This window comes from Nyctibius grandis, chromosome 13 (assembly GCF_013368605.1).
Source record: "Nyctibius grandis isolate bNycGra1 chromosome 13, bNycGra1.pri, whole genome shotgun sequence".
Lineage (NCBI taxonomy): Eukaryota > Metazoa > Chordata > Aves > Nyctibiiformes > Nyctibiidae > Nyctibius > Nyctibius grandis.
Window position 1 is genome coordinate 8,908,274 of NC_090670.1, and position 18,035 is coordinate 8,926,308.

An 18,035-nucleotide genomic window follows, 5' to 3' on the forward strand; every position below is an offset into this window, starting at 1 on the left:
AGTCATTCCCAAGAACATTAATTAAAGCAGAATCTAAGATGGGAGACAAACCCCAGCTGATTGCCACTGCCAGGCCAGGAGGTCCTCCACTCTCACCCTGTCCCGGGCAATGGCTGGTGTCAGGAGGGAATTTCTGCACCAATTCCTGCAGTAGCACAGGACGGTGTAATTTGCCCCCAGAAGTGTTCTGCCCTGATAGCAGTAGCCACAGGTCAGCAGGAAGGTTACTGTCTTCCCAGCACTGTTTACTTTTTAATATTTTGTTTCTAATTCTAGATAGAGCATTTCAGGCCAATCCCCCATTCTGTCTTGGGAATTGGAGCCAGATTCTGCCCTTGGCTACAACTTCACTGACTTCAGTCCCTTGGCCCGATCACGTCCCAGATAACTTGCAGCGGCAGCTCCCACCGTGGCCAAAGCGTGGTCCGAGGTGACTAACCTGGCAGCCCAGCCGAAGGGCATCCTGTACTGCCCCAGACGGCTGCACACCTGCTTGGCCACCTTATGGACCTTCTGGGCAGTCTGAAAAACACAAGAGAGGTTAGTGTGTGCCACAGCTTCCACCTTCCTGGGAAAAGGAGTAAAGAGCACTGCACTCTCCAGGGAGAAGGAACCCTCTGTGCTCCACAACGCACAGCTCCCCAGGCACACAGCACCACAGCTGCCAAAGCAGCTGATAGACACCCCTGTGTGTCACTTCACACCGTGCACATTTGTTACTTTTGCAAAGCAATCGCAAACATGTTGTGGGCACAGTAATATTAAAACTCCTCTTGATTCTGTGTCAAACTGTCAGGGTATTAGTATTTTCTCTTCCAAAGGGCATTAGTTTATTTTCCAAAACTGGCTCATCTTGTACAGGTTTTCGAAGTGTGCCAAGGGAATGCCATCGCATACCAGGTGTTCCACACATTGATTTTCCAGGGACTAATTCTGACCGGCTGCAGCAAGGCAGCATCAGCTCCAGCTGGGATGCAGAGACTGATGACAGCAGCACCAGGGCCCCTCCCTGACCACTCTTTGCATAAGTTCACCCATATGATCACAGCACTCTGCATGGAACAAGACACAGGCAGGGAGAGCAGAATAAAGGGTGAAGCCCATGTTCTGCTACTACTAAAACAACGCTGTTCCCAGCGGGAGTGAGCTGGGACCAGTCCAAGACACTGTGTGTAGCACCACGTAGCAGCGCAGCCCATTTCTCTGGGGATGAAGTGTCCCACTTTTTTGCTGCCAGCCCAGGCTTTGCCTTGTTGAAGTGTAACGTGGAAAGATTCCCCTGCCCCAACTGCTTGGCTTTTTCTAAAAATCCTCTGCCTATTTCCAGAGGAAGGAACTGAATCTCCCAGGACAGCTCAGCTGAAGCCAGGCTAGGAACAGCACAAGCAGCAGAAAGGATGAAGACCAGTATTTGCCAGAAAGAAGCAAAAGAGCAGCAGAAACAACCCATATTTCAGACCACACTACTCCCTGCAGCAGCAGCAGACAGCATCACTAAGCAGATACTCTCATGGCCCCATCCAATACCTTCCCCGGGTCCGAGTTTTTCATGTAGGGCTCTGCGCAGTGCGTAATGCTGCCCTGCAGCACCTTCTCCACACGGGCCACCAGGAAGATCTCCACGTGTGGATTGGTCACGGAGAACAGCCCCTGCAACAGATAGATGGTAGGCTGTCAGAGAGCAGGACACCCTACCTGCACCACCGGGTTTGGCCCCCATCATCTCGCAGTCCCTTGCCACAACCCCCACAGACCCTGCTCTGCGGGTGGGCCATGGGGACTCACAAGGCTTGAGCATGGTCAAGTCTTGAAAAGCTTTGCCTATCACTGCCAGTGAGCCCGAAGTGACAACTGGCTTGAAACACTGACCAAAACCCCACAGCTCAAGAGAAAAGCTGACTTCTGCTTCTCCACACAGTGGATAACAACACACCACAACACTACTGAACAGCCACAGCCTCAACAGAGATACAGAATGAGGAGAAAGTCAGTTCTTCACCCGCTTTATGTAGCGCAGGCAAGACTCAGGGACCCCGTGCACAAGGCTCTCGCCTGGCGAACGTCCTTTGGCGCCCTCCGCTCCGGACGCAAACTTATCCAGCAGCATGTCACGGACAGACGGAGGGTTCAAGTCCACGTGGAAGTCAGCTGAAATCTTGCAATTATTTTTCAGGTCAAATAACGCCAAGCTTAGGAAAAAGGGCTCAACCTGGAAATTTGATTGAATATATGTGTCAAAAAAAATGCATGGTACAGGCTCAAGAGTATCAACATGCATTGCCTTCCCTGCTAAGTTTGCCTTCTGCATCAGTTTGTTCCTTTAATTTTGTACACCAGCATTTTACAGAATACTTACAGCCAATCCATGTTTATTTGCTTTATAAATACACAAAACCATTTTTTCCTGCATCTTCTTGCATTTTGATCTAGTCAATTTGAACAAAGCTACTTCAAAACCATCAATGAAGCATAAAGAATGAAATTCATAGGGTTTTTCATATAAGTGATAAACTATGAAGTTAGGAAGAAAAGATGACCCAAGTCCATCAGAGCTGTTTACCCTTTGCAATGAGAAAGAAACCAACTTAAGAATGTTTATGTTCACATGCTAAAGACCACTTCACGTATTGTCCAAAGTCAATCAGCTCTGGATGGCCCAACTGCAAGACACTCAAAATGTTCCTCAGCTGCTATCTGCCAGGCAGCACAGGAGCAAAGTTAGTTCTCCCAGCCAGGTGAGCTCAAATACAAGGCTAACACTGCTGAGGAACTGCAGGTGCAATATCTGCCAACTCATTTGTAGCTATTGACCTTGGCAGCACAAGGCAAGTAGCAACAATTCCACTTATTTTTAATTCAAAGATCCTAGCAGGCATGTGTCCACGTAAAGATAAAAGTGAAGCCCTTAAGATAAGAACCGAGCATATCCGAGACATTACAGCATAACCCGGAGGCATTACATCAATACTAGAAATGTGCTGACTAGGTCTGACTCTGGCCCTGATTAAGGATGAATAACAATGTATTCATCCGCTGGGTGTTACCGAGGAGAATGAGCCTGGTGCCCTAGCTGTGAGCTGCCAATATGAAACCATCACAAAAAAGCCTTTACAACTCTAACAGGCATCAGACAAGGTACGATCAGCAGAGATCGGACAGTGCCAGCGCCGCTGCCTCCCCTGCAATGCTACCTGCTGCTCTGACACCCTTGGGTTGACTCCAGCCAGAGCAGATGCAGGACATAACAGGGATTATGTTTTGGCAGGAAAGACTGGAGGAGCCTGGTCTGTTCAGCCTGGCAGAACAAAGGCTGAGGAGAGATGTAATAGCTGTCTACAGACATCAGAGGCTCAGAAAATACAAGGAAGAGCTTTTTAGGCTAAGGCACAACTTTGGCACAATAACAAATGCATATAATAGAGTGGCTGTGAATACAGTTAGGCTGGGAGTCAGAAGAAGGTTTCAGAACAGGGAAATCCCTTGCCATTATGGGAAATGAAATAAAACACAGCAGTGAGTGGTTTGGAGATGGAGCTTAATCATTTACCAACAGGACTTTCACAGGGACCCAGAATGTGGCAGACACACGCTCCCCATTCCCTATGCCTCTGAACCACTGGTTTCCCAGCAGTCCCAGTTCCTGGCAGGCTGATGCACGTCAGGACAGACCCTGTCCCCAAACACATTTTTGGAACACCAAAATATCAAGGCAGACAAATCCTGCAATGACCCTGGGCCAGCAGCCACCGCCTGCCCAGGTCCCATCAGAGTTCATGGCAAAATGGGATGTTTTTATCCACCCAGATTAATCTGTTGAGGGATTTTTCTTGCTGGTGAGGAGAAAGAAGACAAAGCAGGACATGCCAGAGCTCCCCTTACGTTGGTGGGTGCTCCTTCCAACCTGTCGCTGAGCTGAGCAAGGAGGCTGAGGGAGAAGTCCTGGCAGCACACCACGAAGCGCCTGCTGCACTTTTCCTCAAACGGCTTCACGTCCGGCTCGATCCCTGAGAAGTCTAGCCTCTAGACAGCAAACAAACAAATCTGGTCTCATTAAAAAAGAAAATGAACCCCTGAATAATGTTAAGGGATCACATTATGGCCAATGCTATCTTAATTAATTTTTTTTTAAGCGGTACAAGACATTCACAAATGAGTGCCATTTGGTGATGTAACACAAATGTATTCAAGACGTGAATTCATGGGCATGTATCAATTTTTAGCAAACTGTTTTGTAGACCACAGAAAACTAAACCTCAGTATGCTTTCAGTTCCTTCCTGCTTTGCTGTAACCCTGCTGTAAATGGATCCTCCCAAACACCATTTAGAGTTTAGGGAAGAAAGGGGAACAGAAGCTGTCGTTACACTCTGAAAATTATCTTCCACTTTGAAAATTTGACTAGTTTAAGGGATGGTCCCTGTGCCTGAAATAGAGAGAAGGCACATGCTGTTGGGATCGTGAACAACATCTCGAACTGGCAAGCATTTCTAGATGCACAGCAATAACCAGTGCATGGTTACAAACAACAAAGACTGTCTGCAGAGCTAGCTGAGAAATCCAAACAGTCTTGATTATAATCACCTCCTTCCTAACCCAAAACACCCATGCCTTGTCTGTGCCTCGACATCCGCCCTTCCCAGAGAGCAGACACGTACGTGACCAAAATACCATCAGCCAGATAAGGACGCCCAGCCTTCACCATATGCATCGTACTGGACACTGGGTACACAGAGCTACCAAACACCCCTAAATACCAGCACATCTCTCAGTGACAATATGGCACAGTCCTATTCATTTTTCCCCCTGCAGAAACCTGCATGTCAAACTTAGCGTGCTGGTATGTCACGATCAAGTAATTTCAGCAAAATAGGCTGCAATTGTTAATCTGATTCTGGGAAACTCTTCCCATTGTTTCCCCTATTTCCTTTCGATGAGGAAAGTACGTTGCAGGCACACGTTCCTGCTCCATGTTTCCTTAGCACCAGGCATACAAGCGTGCACGTACACACCAGCATTGACTAGAGCAGTGATTCTGAATGCTCAGTGTATAGCAGATCTGACTGACCCACACTTGAATGAAGAGCTCTGGGTATAGAGGGAGGGCAGTGAATTCAGCCTAACCATTTGGTTAGGTAAAAAAAAGATAACTTAGGTGCTCCGCACTGAATAATATTTCCATTTTTGTTATCTGACTAGAATATTGGCAACTTCTCAAAGCTTCTCAAAAAAAAAAAGCCTCCTGGATGCTTATCTTCTTCCTGTTAAAGACTTTAAAGAAGTGCCAAGAGAAAAGCTCATATTGTACAACTAAACCTTTTAAAGACTAATTACATTTCCCTGTTAAACCAGAATGTTCTTTTTCACAGGTGTGAACAAGCCAAAGCATGCGAGAATGAGAACCAGAAACTATGAAATAACTTGGAACAATTCTCTAAAACTGTGCTAACAATTGCAGCTCATTCCACTGAAATCCCAGACCTGGACCTTGGCAGAGAGCTCAGCAAAGACATCAAAGCTGAGAAGAAAACAAGCCAATAGTCAATGAACCTCTACTCCAGTGCAGGAGAACATCATGGGCTGTTTTTTCTGTTTGTATGTCCCCTACATCTGAAAGCTCCCTGAAGACTGAGGCTCCCCCTGTAAACTCCTGTCATGGTCTTTAACATCACTGCTCCCTACTCCATACGTGTTGAGCCCACACAGCATTGCAGGTGTCCTTGCAATACCACTTCTACGGCTTCTGCAACCATGAGAACATCCCAGAGACCCACACGAAGGGTTTGAAATCCAGCAACATCAAGATGCATCACACAAAAGTCAGCAAAGCTGGAGGGAGGCCATGTGTGGGGCTGCTGCGAGTCCTCCCTCCCTTTATTTGGGTTGTCACCTGAGCATTGACAACTTGTTCAGCTCGCACCAACAGGGACATAGGCTGCACTTCTATTCTCCCATCCACGGAAGAACACGCTGCCTGTGTAGGCGAACACTGTGGCCATGCAAGGGAACAGGGGAGGCATGACACCAAAGGAGATCTTACAGAGAGCAAAACCTCCTATTTGCAAACATGGGGATGTTTACCTGGACTTCTGGGTCAAAAGAAAAGAGGTTTTGTCTTCCATCATTTCTGCTCAGTTTGTTCAGCTGATCTGTTTCTCTTCCATACTAGGACAAAGGAAAGCATTGAGATTACCGCCTGGCCACACAGAGGCAAACATTTGTTATTTGGAAAGAATGGAAGTAAAACAAAATAAGTATTTTTCAGGTTCCCTTTGTGATGTGGGAGACAACGCAAGGCTTCTCACTGCAGTCACCAACACAGTGCAATGACAGTAAAGTGCTGTGGCTCGGTGTGCTGGTTTTGGCTGGGGTAGAGTTAATTTTCTTGATAGTAGCTGGTATGGGGCTGTGTTTTGGATTTGTGCTGGAGACAGTGTTGATAACACAGGGATGCTTTTGTTATTGCTGAGCAGTGCTTACACAGAGTCAAGGCCTGTTCTGCCCCTCACACCACCTCACCAGCGAGGAGGCTGAGGGTGCACAAGAAGTGGGGAGGTGACAGAGCCAGCACAGGTGACCCCAAGTGACCAAACGGATATTCCATACCGTATGACACTGCGTTCAGCAATAAAACTAGGGGGAGGTTGGCGAGGGGCCGCTGCTCAGGGACTGGCTGGGCATCGATCAGTTGGTGGTGAGCAATTGTTGTCATTTGCATCACTTGGGTTTTATTTCTCGCTCTTTGTTACAATTTATTATCATTATTATTATTACTATTTATCATTACTATTTTTATTTTAATTATCAAACTGTTCTTATCTCAACCCACGAGTTTTCTCATTTTTACTCTTCCATTTCTCTTTCCCATCCTGCTGCGGGGAAAGTGAGCGAGCGGCTGTGTGGGGCTTAGCTGCCGGCTGGGGTTAAACCACGACACTGCCAAACGAGAAAGCAGACAGAAGCAGGCAACCACACTCTGGATCACACAGGAGGCAGCTGCCACCTAACTGCCCCTCCGCTCTCACAGCCAGGACAGTCACCCACGCTGCGCAGGAACGAGCAGCATCGACCACAACAGCCCTTCATTTGCTCCAAGTCTGGTTCTTCGTCAAGGACCCCACACTTGGGGGTGAGGAGCGTGCAGCCTCAAACCAGGGAGCTCCATCTGCGAGACAGGCAGATGAGATAAGAGACCCCAGCAGCACTTGGTGCTTGCCCAGCTCCCCCAGAGCTGAAGACAAAATGTGGAAAACCCCTTTTAAAGACCTGGTGCAGAGAAGTAGCCGTGGGCTGGGAGAGCAGTCTCTGCAAACACGATACCTTCATCAGCTCCGGATGCATGCTTCTCTCCAGGCTCTCCAGGATGTTCTCTGATTTTCCCTGCATGCTTGATTCATCATCTGCAGGGACACAAAAAACAGATGTCCAAAACAACTGCAGGAGCACCACTCTGCCAGAAAGCATCCTGCAGTATTTGCTTACAATAGCAGAGGCACAGTTCTTCAAGACTTTTCGATTGCTCAGGAGTAAGATTTTTCCATACACTACTAGTACCAGAGTGTACTATTACAGCCTGCTAGGTCTTTCCAAAGCAGAACTTCAGCACAGAGCCAATTTTCCAGGAGTCTTGAAATTTTGCCGTGGATTTCCCATCCAGAGGAAGGGTCATGTTTCCCTCCACATTTATTCCTCAGACTATCACCTACGTTATACTAAGCCCTTTTGCATGATATCATGTGTCAGCCACACTTCTTGGTATGAATCCAGAAAGAAAAGTATATACTTTTCCAAGCACACTGCTTGCATCCTGCTGGAAAGGGTAAAGGTAGGTGTTTATTTATAAACTGACCTTGCACAGATTCCACAGTATCTTTCTTCTCTTGCACCAGACTCTCAGTATTGCTCTGAATGATCTTTCTCAGAGTTACCAGCCACTCTTCCATCTCCTGCTCAGTTTCAGCTGCCAGATAATGGCTGTACTTGTCTATTGTCTTGAGTTCAAATGCATAACGCCGCATTTTAGGACACTGAACAGACAAACAAGAAAGAGCAGGGTTTGTATTACATTTCCCTCAATGACTCAGCACAGTACCTGCCATAAGGGTCCTCTCTGTGAAAGCATCCTGAACTGAAACACCATGACAGGGAAGAAAGAAGAAAAAAAAAAAAAAAAAAAAAAATCACATAACAATGCAAGCACCCTCCTTGACACAGCACCTCTCCTGCAATAATCACCAAGGGCTGCACGGCTGCAATCAAGCAGTACACAGCTCCATGGCTGCCAGCTACTCTGAAAGTGGAAGAAAGCCAGAGTGAACCACAGCCATTGCACTGAGGAGCAGGAGCAAGCTCCTTCTTACGTCGTTAGACCTTCAAGCTTTAGCCAGCAAAGCCAAGAACTGGATTTGTCTAACACAGTAAGCAATGCTGCACTCCAGGACACTTAGAGGCATCTATCTTAAAAGCAAATTGTTCAATGGAACTCTTCTGAGCTCTGCTGGCCTTTAAACAGCATTTTCCAATGAGAAGCCAAGGCAAATCTGGTGCACTTGGGAAGTACATCCTGTACATCTCCAAGGCATGTGCACTGCTGCTTTTACTGTGTTCAGAAAGATAAACGGAAACACACAGCTCTGACTCATCCACACTGAAGCAAACCACCGGAGGCGTTTAAGCTGCCCTGTACCAGCTCTACTACACTCTGTGCTGGAAAATTCTGCAGAGACAGCAACGGCAGGTGGCACAACAGCAATCCACTGCTGCACTTCACTCTCAGCATAACAAAGCAAACCCATCTTTAAGCCCTGTACAAATACCTGCTCCTAAAACCTTACAAGACCTTTGCAGGTCTTAAGTCCCAAAGGGCTGCATGTTTGCATGGACTTATCAGGACATAACTTAAGAAACAAAAAGCTGGTGCGAGCAGCAAGCAGAGGAGGAAGGTGTGCAAGACTAAGTCACACTTACTGACTTCAACCCTTGGGGTGTCTTGGAAGGCTCCTGACCTATGGTAACGAGGTAAAGGAGATGGACAGAGCAGGCAGACAGCAGACGAGGTAACGATGAAACGCTTCCATTTTACTCTGACAGCAGTTCTTCCACTTGCTGCCTACCCGGCCAAAAGTATGGCACCCTTATGAAACTCCTTGCCTGCCTTTTAATCAGACTGGCTGACAGCTCTGGGTTAGTTTGTAAATCTGTGCCTTCACCCCTCAATGGCACAGACCTTGAGAGAGCATTTCTGTCTCAGAGCTAGAAATGCATAAGCTCATGTACAGCTGCGCAAGAAAGCACACCTACCTGAACAACATCATTGCAAGCATCCAAGAAAATACAGCCTTTGGATTCTTTTGAGATTTTCTCATCTTTGTAGGAATTAAGGATATAGGAGCCATCTGTGAGTTGTGACAAGTAGAAATACCTCCTCTTGAATACCTGCAAAAGAAGAGTCTTGCAAGTATTCACGCTGTTGTATATCACAAACCACAGTCTCAGTTTCAGTATCTGCCCTCCTGCTACTGAGAAAATGCCGTAACAAGAAACACCGATGACCCTAGAGTGTTGCAGATTCATCCCTTTGTGTATGACTTGGTTTTGTAAAGAGAGACTTTGTCATCTTCTTTAATTTTAATGTGCTTGTTGTTATAAGTTTGGCCATCTAAAGCAAACCCCCAGGGCTTCCAGCTCGTCTCTCAGCTGGCTCCAGCCTCATTTATCTTTACAAAGTAATGCTGCACGGTAAATTCAGATCAGCACGTTGCTTGAAGATTCATCCCCCCCCAGAGCAGGTATTTCCAGAGCCTTTTTGATAAAGACCTCAGTTAGAATTACAAAGCAATTCTCCAGAAGACTTTGGAACAGACATGTGGAAATTCCTAGCACTCAAATGCAAGCCAAGAAACACTCTAATCCATTCAACTGCTTGTTTTTTTGTGTTATAGGTTTGTTTTTTTTTTTTAATACAAACCTATTTTCATAGGCTTTGTCTTAGTGTTCAATTCTCACCCCAGAAAGCAGCAAGTTTGGGAGAAGTGTTCCTGTGTTTGAGCTATTGATATTTATGAAAACTGTGCATTAATTAAAAGAAGAGCTCTCCAGTATCTCAGAACACCTTCCTTCACATTTGTCAGCCAATAAGCACCGGACTACAATTCAGGAGAACATTTTGGCAGCAATTATGGTAGCACCATATGCCATCAGGTAAGGAGCAGGGTGCATTTCACAGTTGCTGGCTATCTGCGTTAGGAGAATCACGAAGGAAGCCAGGGCAAGCGCTACTGAGTATTTCCACTGTTCTGCATATCTGGAAGATCTATGAACAAACACAGCATTTTTCATCCCAGATGGAAGACTACTAGCAATTTCCTGCTCCCATCGTTACTGACACTAGCAAATGTCCAATAAAACCACTCGCTTCCTCACACAAAACCGGAAGGGAGCATCGCACTCTGAACGGTAACCTAAGCCCTCTGAAAGGTAACCTCTGGCATCATTTTGACGAGTAGTTAGCTGTAGAGATACTCCAAGGGTTGTTGAACTTTAAGTTTCATAAGACTTAACGAAACCTTTAGTTCAACAAAGCACAAAAATACATGGAAATTAAGTATGCTAAGTGTTAAACCAGCTTAAACACTGATTTAGCACTTCACTGAATCAATCTCAGAAACTTTGGCAGTGGATGCTACAGAAACCCATGACAGATCTCTCTCTAGATATCACAGGGTTGATATCCCTCGTGGGTATGGGATTTCATGCTAAGCCATTTGCATCTCATGAGTAGTCATTTTAAAACTCAGATTAAAATTAGCCCTGATCCACTTCTCATGAAAGCGTAACTCATTGAATCAAGCCTCAGAACAACTGAGCTTTTTGAGATTTAGTAATATCCTTACAAAGCAGCTTCACTGCAGCCATCCTTCAGCTGCACAGTTGAGCATAACTCCGTAATATTCTCTCTATGCTGTAACAAGGCAGCTGCATGGTGGAACAACAGACTGGCTCATTGTCACAGCAAAAACCTGCGGTGGAACTATTAAAAACCTCCACTGCAAAATCTAAGCAATGACACGTCGGATTATGTACGGCAGAGAACAGGAGACAATGCAGCTGTTGCTTCGAGGTCAGTAATGCTCCATCTCCTCAGTGATATCACCCTTGCTTTTAAAGCAAGACTTGTAATTTCAATTTAAAGCTGGCCTCTGTACATATTTCCTACCAGCAAGGAAACCATCAATTCAGAAAGTCTTCTTTGCAGGGCAGCTGTTTCTGTTATTTAAACTGCCTTCCTCTTCTGGGTCTCAGTTGCTCATTCAGAAAACAATCTTGGTTTACTAGAACTTGCTTTGCCTTTTTGTTCAGCTTGCCTGTCATGATTTGAAATGCATTGGTCTGATATTCTGGGGAGGGAAGGGTCAAAAGCTGTTACCAGACTGGGTTTTCCAGTCCACCTTGGGATATGCTACAATCAGAACAGATGCCCATCCAAACCCAAACCCACCCATTGTACTCCTGCTAGCTTTAGAGATGTGGTCTGAACTTAACCTCACGCCTAGTTCACGATTAACATAATGCTGCATCAAACTCACCCTCATGGTAACAGTGATTGTGCTATTTACATTTGCTTTGTGCAGCCAGCCTTGCTTTATCACACCACCCTTCTGGGAGCACAAGGACGAGGAATCCTGAAAGAGAGCAAAAGATCAGAAAAAGAGGAGATCAGGTGAACTGCCTCCCGTGCAAAATTCCCCTGGGACACAAGGGATATGTCCACCCCGGAAAGCAATACTGTTTTAACTACAGCAACACAGTAATACGTAGAATGTATGTGTAACATGTACAGCTACACGTACAGTGTTATCACAAAAAAATTCAGGGTTAACTCTAAGAAAGAGGCAAAACAGGCTAGTTTGGGTCACCTTTAAAAAAGAAAGATTACATCTATGCTGATAGAGCTGCACAGCGATTTTGCAATGAGGAAACCCATGCTGGTTCTTAGGCAGTATTTCAAAAACCAGGAGAAGAAGGAAATTTTCAAAATGGTCTGTTTAGAAAGTTGCAAAATGCAGAACTCCAGACTTATTTTGTCATTTCCTTTTGCATAAATCCACTCTCCGTTTTAAATTTAGGCAAAAACCACCAAACCCCAATAGCTGAAATGTAACAGACTTGTTTCACATTTATCAAAACAAGAAGTTTCAAGTGACCCAACCAGGCTGTTCTTGGCATACCAGCTGGGATTTCCATCTCTGCTCCTGTCCCGTGGTCCCAGAAAGGGAGAAGAGCTCTCCATACAATTAGGCTCCATACCTAACCATGACCTCAGCTGGAGAGGGAGGGAAATGAGATCCCAGACTGATGAAAAAAACTTGCCCTGGGACTTCCAGTGACTCAGCAGCAGAGGTAGACCTGGACTGTCTGCCGATGAGCTACAAAGGGGCTGGTTTATATAATCTCCTGTATTCCAAATGGCAGGTTTTCACTCTTTTCTTGTCAAACTTCCAATGACAAAGTAAATTTTCTGATGCTTTACTTCCCTGGGTAAAACAACCCATGATTTCTCCTTTATAATGGTTCACCTTTTTTCATCAAGAGATTTCTTTTACTTGAATTTCCATTACATAATTCTAATGTAAACTCTCTGTCAGGAAACTGTAACAGAATCCTTCAGATACAGCCATGCCAAAAGAGATAAATGCCAAAATATCTGCCAAAGCACTTGGAATACTCTTCCACAACCAACCTCAGTAACTTCACTTGTTTGAGTTTTGGGACACTGACCAGAAGAAAAAAGGCCTCCACCAAATTTTGATAGCATATTTTTGTCTTTTTGCTTTTTCAGAAGTGTGCTGATAAGATACTGCACAGCTCTGCCTCCAGCCCAAATGAGATATTATTAAAGAGGTAACAGCTCAAGTTAACGATGTAATGCAAACCGACAACACAGCCAAAAAAAATTAAGATCAAACTTGAAAAATACATTTCCGTTTAGGAAAAAACCATCCCAGTCCAGACCTGAGATGTGCTGGGACATACACAGCAATTGTGAGAAACATGCATGAAACAACCCCTTAAAATCTTCAGCTCTGCAAGAAAAACTTCCCTTTTCCTCTCTAAGTTCCTCAGCAGCACCATCTTGGTGCCATGTGGATTTTAAACAGCTGGGTTAAATTCTTCCCAGTGTAAACTAAAACTTTTTAATGTCACCTGTGTGAATTAAGCTTCACATGGGACTTGAGACAGAAAAATGCTACCCCTCCCTTTTGTAGAAAACATGATATGCAGAGGGAAACATGGCATCTGCGTTGTCCAAAATGACCACCAGCTTGGAGACGTCCCAATTGCCAGAGCCCCCAGCTCACCCCCATGGAAGAGCTCCAGGGTTGCAAATCTTCCCTGTGACCAGGTGAGCACAAACATGCCAACTTCCCGAGGAAGCAAACGCCTCTGAACATTTGCACAGTATATACAGAATGGGACTGACACACTGGGAATACGTTGGGTAGAAGGGACTGATTAAGAATTGCAGGTTATGTGACAGAGCGCAAGACTTTTGAAGAGGAGAACCTTGATAGCGCAGTGTAGTTGAAAACCAAATTGACCACTTTAAATTCTGGACATGAATAATTTTACTTAGTAATTGTTTGGCTTCCTTTTTTTCCTCTTCCACTGCTGTAGCATTTCAAGTGAAAAAGCCATGAGAAATATTATGGCTAATCTTCCAGATAATTTAGGAGACCCTTGGCTCCAAGAGATTATCTTGGCATAGTTTGAAATAAATTGCTGTCTCAGTTTTGGTCCCATCTTCACAGTACGAAGCACCTCACCAGAAAACCATTCCTGGGAACTGAATTCTGACTTTGCCTTGTGAAATCTGCTTTTTAATTGATCTTAGAGCCGAATATGGGGAAAAAAAAAATCTCCTTACCTCATCCTTTTCAAAGTCTTCATCAATTTCAAACACATGGCTTGGAATCTTGTCTGGTCTAAAGGATTTGCTGAAATCACAACACATTTTCATTTTTAATGACTGGTAAACAAGCACCCTCCACGCCAGCAAGTGGATGCTGGATCCAGAACCAACAGCCAAACTGCAGACTACAGAGCACAGCAGAACTGTCCCCCTGCAGAAGACAGATTTCAAGAGACCTACAGCCCCTTACAGCTGTAGGAAACTAACATCTGAGTGCATTTCACAGAAATTAAGCATAAGCAGTATGTAATTAGCTTTCTCCTTGTTAGCTGTCTGATTCTGCAGAGCTTTTGCTGATTTGCCTTTACGCAGCACAGTGATGCAGCAGGCCAGTCTATCTTCCATCTTGCTAAAAAAGAAGCAAGATCAGACTGCAAGATTATTCACAAATTTTAAGATGATCAACAGTGTTGCCCCATTGCTGTTTCACTTCCCTGCGAGATCCTCAGAACAGAGCCACTTCAGCCAATTAACAAGGAAAAGCATTTAACAAGCTGCCAGCACACGAGCAGCCTGAACGGTGGTCCAGATGTGCACAGAGCATGGGGAGTGAGAGCAGAGCAGGCACCACCACTGAGAAAATAAAAAATCCAGTAGAAATCTTAGATGTATATGCCCGTCTGAAAAACCTGATTAGCTTTGGGGCTGGAGTCACTGGCACAGCCCGGCATTTCAGAGCACAAAACTCTCCAGCACTGCCAGCATTAATAGTGATACTACACCACCGGATTGACATTGTAAAACAACATCTCAGTGACAAGGGACACAAAGAGGATCTGCTCAGCATGGGAACATCGTGTCTAGCATGCAGAGGACATCAGCCCAAGGGGACAACAAGGTTCCCAGTTCGGGCTGAGCAGACACTGCCAACACTATTTATCCTGCCTGGTGCCCACACTGTAGTCCGTCCTCATCCTAGATGAAGAGGGCTGTTTGCACGCTGGTGGATAGGATGTGAAATAACGACCTGTGCTGCCAATATTGTCAGCATGTCCCTGACACAGCTGAGTGACAACGGCATGATAACATGAAGGTCTGGCTCTCTAACCTTCAGAGTGACATTCCTCTGGAGGGGAAGCTGCTTGGGGGACGGACACCAGGAAAACGGGCAGACTGTTTCTCCTAAGCCTGATCAAACCCCAGTCCTGTGACCATGCATTAGTATTCCAAGGGAGTGTGACACTTACCATGGCAACATCCGAAAGTCTCCTGAGTATTCCTCATACTTGTAGTTTACCACGTGCCAGTCTGAGCTGTAGGTTTTAATGCACTAAAAGGAAAACAATACAGCTCTTTGAAAGCTACACCAAGCAAAACAAAACCATGCACAAATCTGAAAGGCTACAGACTGCTGGGTGAGGTAAGCACGAGTGGAAAGGCTCTGAACAAGCTGCTTCACTTTTTTTGTGTTGCAATACAGAATTTCCTAAGGAATCTTTTCAGCACAGAGACAAAATCACACAGCATCTTGCCTGCCACACAGCTGCTGATTTTGTATTTATATCACTCCAAGGCTTTAAAAAAGGAGTAGTGATTTGGGAGAGGACTGTTTTCCAGAAAGAATCAATTTTCTGCCCTTGGAAATGTAGTGCCTCTAACATGACATCGACCATCACTTGGTACTTAGTTTCACTGCACTTGGAGGGAACGATCCTGGAGAGCGGCACTTGACAGAACAAACCTGTGGCACTCAGGATGCTCGAGGAGGCTGTGCAGCCCACCCCCTGCCCCACTGCACACCCCACACCTTGAAGCTCAGGCAGGCAGTGCAAAGCCACACGCTTTGTCTGCTGCGTCCAAAACCCACTGGAAAGAAGCACCGCACAAGAGGCACGTTTGAGAACTATCTCGTGCGGCCAGCCTGCCGGTGACTGCTGCTTCCTACGCAGGAAAAACAAAGAGATCTGCAACCTCGTAGACCAGGAGCTACAGCAGAGCATCTTGCCTAAGGGAGCAAGTGCTGAAGGCAGGCATTGCGTGGACTTTTGCCCCTACCTCTTTGACGAAGAGACTCTGAGCTTTCTTTAAAGCGTCTTCTGGCACTGTAGACTGGACAGTCCTTCTCTGCCGACCGATAACTGAGATCTGCAGGGAGAAGGAGAACATGTTTTCAGTACAAACTGGGTCTTTAGGGCTTGATACTTCCTTTAAATAAACGTAATGGGCCCAAATCGCCAGTGGGTCATTTCAGTTTTATGTGTCAGTAATGCAGCCAAAAACAACATGTGGTTAGCAGTAGAAATTGTCCAAGGTCAGCAGGGCTGGAGTAGAGAGCGCCTCAAACATGAGAAATAGCCTGGGCAAACTCACAGATACATCTTCGATCGGAAATATCAGCAGGTCCCGGAGAGGATCACTGTAGATCTGAACTTTGCGTTGAAGGATCACGTTCTCATAGTCCAAGGGTTCAACCACTTTGGTTTTTTCCTGCAGGAAAAATAGAAGATGATAAAATTTACATACATATAATAGATAAAATAACCAGTAACTAACATCTTGTGCTTAATTTTGCCTGACAATTTCAAACGGTGTCACCAATGGACTGCTCGTTAATCCAGCAATCTGAAACTCATGCGATGCAGGTAAACACCGATGTGCATGTCTTACAGAGAGGGAAATGAGGGGTTAAGTTATTTCTGCCTGGTAATAAGCTACAAGAAGAAACAAAGCACTGTGCTGCTCTCGTCCAAGCACAGTCTCTAATTTCTTAATGGAGCAAGAAATCCTCATGGACAGACCACAGCTTTAACAGCTGCAAGCTTCAGCATCTTTGTGTATCAGCAGCTCATCCGTACAGCTCCGAAGAAATATGGCTCCCACACTGGCTCTGCTCAGCTCGGAGTTGGTTTTGCTAGAGAAGCTGATGAGAGTCATGCTCTCTCTCGAAACGTGTCACTGGCGAGATGAGAGCAAGCCGTCTGCTATGACCTCCAGAGCAGGAATCTCGCCCCATGGAAGGAACAGTGACATACCTCTGGAAAGGCAGGAAAGGCCTCTCCATAAATCATACCTCAGCCAGAGCCAAAGGCTGGAAAAATCTGGGGCCTGGTTTTGCTCTCACTTACATTTCTGGGAAGCAAGAGGAACTTCAAAATCCCTGGAGTCATGAGTAAAAGCTATTAGAACACCTTTATGTTCACTATTGCAGTACTTTTGTCCATGTTACAAGCCCAGAAAACAGAACTTTAAAAAAATGTGAGAAAAACACAGGCTTCTGAAGTAGGAAAAAGTCATCTCAGCTGCCCAGCCCTAGACTTCAGATTTCATAAGCAAAGAGTCAGGCACTTAGCACTGCCGTTGTGAAAATTAAACTTTACACTGAAAGCAAACCCATGACTCTGGATATGAATGGGCAAAATAAAATAGGAAGTAAATTCTGGTACATCAACTTTGCCTTGTTTTGAATCTCAACCAAAATCTTGATGCCTGGCCATGCCCTGGACAGTGTTTATGAAACCCCTCCAGCAGCCGCGTGATGCCAGGATGGCACGTGCTGCTGGGAGATGACACCCTTGCAGGACAGCATGTTTGGGCTCTCCACCCTTGGAAGAGGAACAACAGATGCTTCGTCATCAGCAGCAAACTTCAGAATCATAGAATCATTTTGGTTGGAAAGGACCTTTAAGGTCATCGAGTCCAACCGTTAACATAACACTACCGAGTCCACCACTACACCATGTGTCTTCATTTAGCCCGCACCTGGGGCTAAACAATAGCAGTTTTTCTCTCACCCAATATCCCTTCCCCAAATGAGGAAGGGAATTGGGAAAAGGAGGGAGACTTGTAGGTTGAAGTTAACCAGATTTAATGAAATGAAGAAATCAATATAAATGACAACACAAAACATACAAAACTATACTTATCCACAGAGCACCAGCAAGTTGCTCCAGGAATCACAATGAGGGAGAAGAAAGGAGAGACAAGAAGAGCAGAAAGAACCCCACCTCTTCCCAGCAAACCCTCTCTTTTATAGTGAGCTTGATGTCAATGATATAGAATACACCTGTGGGCCAGCCAGGGTCAGCTGCCCTGGATTTAACTGCTAAGGGCCTTCATCACCATGGCTGGCCA

General features: G+C 45.5%; 1 protein-coding gene across 9 annotated transcripts in view; it reads right to left on the reverse strand.

Annotated features, from left to right (window-relative positions):
- Positions 1-18,035, reverse strand: part of DOCK11 (dedicator of cytokinesis 11) — an 88,418-nt gene that overhangs the window by 51,746 nt on the left and 18,637 nt on the right. For all 9 annotated transcript variants that reach the window (XR_011049162.1, XM_068412018.1, XM_068412024.1 and 6 more), the window contains exons 2-14: positions 16,275-16,391; positions 15,960-16,049; positions 15,152-15,234; positions 13,920-13,989; positions 11,581-11,676; positions 9,296-9,430; positions 7,845-8,022; positions 7,316-7,395; positions 6,077-6,160; positions 3,880-4,020; positions 2,000-2,209; positions 1,528-1,650; positions 440-522 (exon numbers count right to left, since the gene is read on the reverse strand). Coding sequence is in view for 8 of the 9 variants with exons in the window: in XM_068412018.1 (XP_068268119.1) it covers positions 440-522; positions 1,528-1,650; positions 2,000-2,209; positions 3,880-4,020; positions 6,077-6,160; positions 7,316-7,395; positions 7,845-8,022; positions 9,296-9,430; positions 11,581-11,676; positions 13,920-13,989; positions 15,152-15,234; positions 15,960-16,049; positions 16,275-16,391 (1,490 nt within the window). In the remaining variant the exon portion in view is untranslated. The remainder of the gene's footprint in view (positions 1-439; positions 523-1,527; positions 1,651-1,999; positions 2,210-3,879; positions 4,021-6,076; positions 6,161-7,315; positions 7,396-7,844; positions 8,023-9,295; positions 9,431-11,580; positions 11,677-13,919; positions 13,990-15,151; positions 15,235-15,959; positions 16,050-16,274; positions 16,392-18,035) is intronic.